At 33.9% G+C, this 6,640-nt stretch overlaps 1 protein-coding gene across 2 annotated transcripts; it reads left to right on the forward strand.

Annotated features, from left to right (window-relative positions):
- The first annotated feature begins 208 nt into the window (after window positions 1–208).
- On the forward strand, window positions 209–6,027 carry LOC120629616. Of its 2 annotated transcripts, none has more exons than XM_039898603.1 (5): window positions 209–358; window positions 876–1,014; window positions 2,076–2,249; window positions 2,716–2,857; window positions 4,187–6,027. In XM_039898603.1, exons 1-5 carry the CDS (start codon window positions 279–281, stop codon window positions 4,561–4,563), a joined length of 912 nt encoding a protein of 303 aa, XP_039754537.1. In that variant the 5' UTR covers window positions 209–278; the 3' UTR covers window positions 4,564–6,027. The 2 variants fall into 2 exon arrangements, with proteins under 2 accessions (XP_039754537.1, XP_039754539.1); XM_039898605.1 differs by having other exon boundaries at window positions 4,190–6,027.
- The last annotated feature ends 613 nt before the right edge of the window (window positions 6,028–6,640 follow it).

Raw genomic sequence — 6,640 nt, forward strand, 5'->3', positions numbered from 1 at the left:
TAAGAATATATATATATTAAGACATGGCTTTACGCCTTACAATGCGATTGAATGTGGATATGAAACACTACAGACATGGCTGTAGGGTGATATACTTTTGCCTTTTCCCTACGAGGAAGAATTTAGAAAAATAAAAATGTCACTGTCAGATGTCAGATTTCAGACTTCTGTGTCAAAATTCGTTTATTTACCGCATTACCTATAGGATTTGTAATTTCTATTGTGAATTGTTAGTAAATACTATAGATTAACGATAAAAAAAAATCAATGAATGGCTTATGATATTATCAATGTCTTATAACAAAAATATGAGAACTAGTTCGACCCAATTTGAGATTATGCTAAACTTTATGGAGCTGTAAGAACTTTCTATTTTTACTGTTTTCTAACACTATAACCCATATTGCATTTAACAGTATTAGCTTTCATAAACAGGAAGGCCCTTAGCCATTTTATATATATATTGATGTGAAAGATACAGTTAGTAATTAAACTGGAAAACACTATCTCATTATTCAGATGTATTCTACGTGTTAGACCCTCATCCCCACGCAAACTCTAAACGGCTCGAGCTTTAAGTTTGAAGAAACAACTGGACTAGCACTACAACTACAAATTTCGTTTGTACTGCATTCCTTCTTTTCAAGAAGGAAGAATCTGAAGTTGTTGAGTACTAAGTTGGCCCATTTCAATAATTCGATAAGGAATTGAGAAGAGAACAGCTAATTATGCATAGGCTTAAATAAATGAGAGAATTAGACTTTAGTTCTATGTTAATTTTGCATTCAGGAATTGTGTTTGTGTTCTTGAATAGTAATATGACTATAAAATGATAAGTTAAATAAGCATTTTATTAACCTGAAGTATTATTTCAGAAATGGTGATTTAACTTATAAAGTCCAAACTAACAATCCACAGACTAGAATTCAGGTTATACAAGATTGGGAGGAGCTAACCACACTATTGAATAGTGATCCAACAGGGGAGAAGAAGCCAACAGAAAAATGGAAGAAAGTACGTTACTTTTATATTTTATTATTTATTTATTTATTAAGACCACTAACAACATGCATATTACACGTTTTCAAACATAGCACACACACTAAAACATGGACTGATATGCAAGTGAATTACAACTGCACTTAACACGTTGTGTAAACGTAATTTGACAAAATAATTTAAAAAAACTCACCAAACACATATCGGTGAGTTTTTTTCTACAAACTGCTGGTTAGTCATGGAAGATATCGATGCCAGGTATCTTTTTAGATAACTCTATTAGTTGCTATGGTAAACTTTATACCACTTATAGAATTGTAAGTATAACATTGAACGTTGATTTAGTAGATTTAGTGTGACCAATAAGTCAACTCGCTTTAATTGTACACTAGATTGTACTGTATTTATCTGTCCTATGTAAGGACTACTCCGCCTTATTCCTCATGCACTTTAGATACCAAATTAAAAGTTAAGGTTCATGTTGGAACAGAGTAGCTGTTCCTTGCTGGATTCTTCCAGCTGTCTTCCAAAGCAGTAGCAGATTAACCACAGTCCATATACTTGATGTTAAATATGTGTTATTATGCCCTGGAAAATGAAGCAACGGGTGCTAAGTTAGAGGGAGCTACAAGAAAAAACAACTCAAAAGCATTTTATTTAGAAATTTCAACAAAAGATTCATTTCTACCATTGGTTGGTTTAGATGATTTTAATAGATGATGCTACAAAAAATTTATTTGATTAATACAGTGACTGTTGGTATTTGTAGCACAACAGTTCCATCTTCAGATTGTATGAATTCCTAGCTTATTGATATGTATTATTTATAATTTTGTTTTATTATTACTGTCCAGGATATCTCATTGAAAAATTTTGCCAAGTTTTGTTAAGCTATGAAGTCCTGGTTGTTTACGTCTGTCTTTAGGATGCAAGCTATAATATATAATCTGCCAATTTTCATCAAGATTGGTGCTCTTCTAAAAAAAACAGACACTTTCTAATTTATTACATTAGTTAAGATATTTACTTAACTATACATGTTGGGCTCTTAGAAAGTATGTGCTTGTATTTTGTAGGTGTGGAGTGATCTAAAAAATAACACTAAGCGCAAAGCTCTTAAGCTCAAGGCTACTGTACAAAATGGCGTCGGAGCAAAAGTATCAAGTAAAGCCCAACTGTCGGATTTTGAAAAGCGTGTTCTTAATATGCTGTCTGAATGCAGTAAAGCAGGGGGTACAAGCTTTTCAGAGGTATACATATACATGCATTCAAACCTATTATCCGTACTTTTTTTTGTTACAAAGTCTAGCTGCGTCCTACAGTGTCGCATAATGCAACAAAGTCTACAATTTTCCTCAATAAATGTGCTACCTGACTCAAATATTTTTTGAAGTGGTGCTCTCAGAGTGGTGGTTCGGTGTGGTCTGAAAAAAAAACTTATACCAGCCTTGAGTTAGGGAATGTACACGCCCATGTCACAGAGAGTATGTTAAGCCACTAGTCCTGGTTATTATCACTTATGTGCAAAATTGTTAAAGCCTGCTGACCTGTATTGGAGTATGCTCAAACACCATGCTCCTTTAAGAGAGGAGATCTATAAGGATATATGAACCTGCTAGGCTAAGGAAAATTTTTATTACTAATAATGATAATAAAGAGATGAAATCTAGCATGCAATGTCCTAATCTAGGTTTTAAGAATTTAATATTTTCGTAGGAAAATACAGTTACCCAAGATTCGGACAGAACAGTGGCGTCACTATCACCACCACAAGAGTCACAGGAACATTTACAACCTGCTTTTGTAGGGTTGAGAGACTATCCCACTATCATAAAAATTGAGGCCCCACCTATGATTAGTAAGTACCAATGATTTTTCTGTAAAGCAATTTTCAGTGTTACCCCACGGGTAAGAAATTTGTGAGTCTTGTAGACAATGTTAAGCCGTCCATCACCATCATCATAATACTTCGAAGGCTTTAGAGGTACATTTAGTACTGTCTCTGGGGCTTATCTGTGAAACCGAAACGTTAATAGTTTTTGAGTAAACCACTGCATAGTCTTTACTAAAAGAAATCAGGTACCGTCTTAACATTACAGCGTAGGTACTATGCGCGTTTCGGTCTTTTACCTTCAATAGGGTTGTCATAAGTGAACACTTAGAATGTTCTGAATTATTTTGTATGGAAATTAATATTTTTAATTTAATATTTTTACAGGCAGAAGTATATTTCATAAGGAGTCACCTTGAAATATACTTTTGCACCCTTCAAGTATTTCATAATTCGGTTACACGTTGTATAGAAAGGATCTATATTTCTCTCCATATTAATAGGCTGAGGATGATAAGGATCATTAATTTCAAATAATGCCACCAATGTCGACCCAATGGGATCCTACTGGTTATGTTAAGGTTCTGACCTTCATATAAATCTCTTATGACAGGACAGTCCGTGCTGAGCTTTGGGATAGCATAAGACATAAGACTTAGGATAGTTGGTGATAGTTAGTTTAGCCTAGCTGTGGCAACACATATGTATTAATAGAATTGGTAAAAGTACCTTGATTTTTATCAGAAGTTAGCAGTCAGTAGCATTCTACAGCAGAACAGCCAGACGCCGTGAACGGTGGCATCCTTATGTGTTCACTCAACTCATACGACGCGCTTTTCATCTACATTTTTGATAAGTACCGCTAAGGTTAGGAACGCCCTTCCGGCATCGGTGTTTCCTGATAAATATTTGCTTGAATGCCTTCAAAGCAAGAGTGAATGGGTATTTTATAGGCAAGCGCGCAATAAGGAAATAAGCTTGTGAGCTTATCTAGTATGAAAAAAATGGCCTTAAAGATCATTACCGTGCATGGGATAGCACATTAAGCCATCGGGCCCCGTCATTATCTACATTATATTATTCATTATAAAAGAAGCCTTACTGACTCAAAACAAAGTTCGTTCGTTAACTATAAAGAAACAGAGGGTAATGATATCTCAGTTGTGCTCACCATTAGTGTTTGTGTGTATGTCTGTTCCTATTTTCCTAAAAAAACTTCTTGATGCAGTTTATGTATTACATACTTAAACGTGAGTTATATAAGAAGGCTGTAGGCAATCTAGGAGCAATGCAGTCTTTGATTGTATTTGAACGAACTATTGTCAGCAAAAACATAACTTCATGTTCCTTTTCAAGTAGGTAAAAGCGAAAAATGGGAACCACCAAGGATACCACAGACTAATATTCCTAAGTCACCGCCTATGTCAGATTCGTCCACACAACAAGAATCCGTCATCCCGGCAATTGAAGGTCAGATACCGGTATACGAAAGTACACCTAAATTAAGGAATCATACAGTGTTGCGCTCTAAACTGTTCAAGAGAAAAAACAAAGACAAATTAAATGAGAGCTTCATAAAATTCGTAATAGAAAAAGGTCGAGCCGAAACTGAGATAGAAAAAGAACGTTTGAGATTGAGAGAGATGGAGCTGAACATACAAAAACAGTGGCAAGTAGTGGCGACAAAAGCTATCGATGCCTTGCATAAAGTCATAGAAACAAAACTCAACTAAAAATTACTTTAGTTAGTGATTACAAAATAACCAGCAATTCAAAGTTTAAAAAACGAATACAATAACCTAGAAAGGGAACCTAGATTTAACGCCTGCTGCGCGTAACATAATGCACTTCAAAACGAGAGAATGAGAGGCATACATCTAATATATAAAACAAAGGCATGTTTATGCTCTCCATAAGACTAAGTAGTACTTATCAAAGAATGAAAAGATTTCAACCTGATCCTTAAAGAATATCAAAAAAGAAACATTAACAAGCAACTGAAGATATAATAAAACATGAGAACTAAAAAGTGGAGTGGAGCAGAACGAATACTCGACAAAGTCTTAGACAGAGACTAAGCATCAAAGATTCAAAATAATTCTCAGGTTATTAGACAACATATAGTCTAAAACTAAAAGAAAGTAAAATAATATCGGAACATGGAGACGAAACTGAGATAGAAACAGAGGATTTGTTATGAACAGAAACTGAGTCAAAGTGACGATAAAAAGCAAGGATACCCCAAGTGCCGCTTTACAAGAGACGTGAAATGTGCACGCCTCTCTATTTTTACCTACACAAAAATAAAATCCACGAGGAATTGTTGATAATCTTTATAGATGCCTATAATAAACTCATAGAGACCCGATTTTATCATCTTACATCTTCACTTATCCGATGGAATACAGTGATACCGCTATCGCGTTTTTTCGGTCGCATTTGCTATAGGGTAACCAATCTATAGGGCTTCGAATGACTACTTATTGAAGTGTTAATTATATAATTCCTATATGACGAATTCTTAATATTAACGGTCATTCGGCGCCATAAATGGATCGCCGTTGTATGGCGAAGAAAATCCATCTTTTAAGATTGTTTGTTTTTCGCAAACCTTGGTAATACTGGATTGTTGTAGACTTATTAATTCTGTGAATTAGGTAAAACATACTCTAGTAATAAGCCAACATGTTTTTGCCCTGTGGGCGACTTAAAATTTTGCTACACTTAAGTATTTACTGACTTACTTGTAAACGTTAAATTGATTTGTTTTTGTTTTTATAAACAATTTTCTAAGAAGCTTTGTAGACCAATTGTGATATGACAATAATTATGTTGCAATTTACAATTATTATTTTGAAAATTTTGATGCATTCTTGGAGTCAATGAGTTACTCAGAAATTACGAGTAAATTTCATATTTTAACTAAAGATTTTTGACCTATTTGGAGGAAGATCAAATTAAAAAACCAAGATACTCAGTAAAGTCTATGGCTACATAATTTAAAGTATTTTTAAATTATTAATTTAAATTAATAAAATTTTTAATTACTGTCGTTAGGTAATCGTGTTAAGCGAACAATAATTTTATCAGTAATATGGTTAAGAATACCTAATCTTTTTTTGCTGGAAAAGACTATATACATTTCATTAATAGTGTAAGATATTTTGAGGTCTTTTAGAAGACCTTTTTGTCTTAGCACGTTTTATTTATTTTCTACACTTGTTCGCTGGTTGACTTTCATTATAATAAGATATTATACTCATATATAAAGCTGTTGAGTTTGTTTGTTTGTTTACTTGAACGCGATGATCTCAGCAACTAAAGATAAGATTTGAAAATTCTGCAAAATAAAGGTAACTAACTAAATAGGAAATATCTAGCTGGGCGGTGGCGTAACTAAATATTTTATTTAAGAAGGTAGTTACTACAAAAACCGTAGTATATTTTGCTTGTTTTCACTAACGAGGAACTAGGCAATGCCTAAATAAGTAACGCCAAAACGAAGGACATTCCTAGGCACAAATTTGTATCCTGCTTCATTCTTCATGTGTATGTTCTTTTTTTTGTCTCGTTTTTCTGAGTGGTGTACAAATAAAGAGTATAAATAAATAAATAAATAAATTCACCGTTCACCAATATTGTTCACCCAAGTACCTACAAATCAAGGGTCATCATCTTCTAGGCAAGCGCGCTCCATCTTTTGGGAGCATCATCACTTACTATCAGGTGTGATTGCAAAGCGCTCGTCTATAATCATAAAAAAAATCTAAGGGTTGGTGAAACTTTTTTTTCATGTATACATCGCCTTAA

The sequence above is a fragment of the Pararge aegeria genome, chromosome 14 (assembly GCF_905163445.1).
Source record: "Pararge aegeria chromosome 14, ilParAegt1.1, whole genome shotgun sequence".
In the NCBI taxonomy this organism is placed as follows: Eukaryota; Metazoa; Arthropoda; class Insecta; order Lepidoptera; family Nymphalidae; genus Pararge; species Pararge aegeria.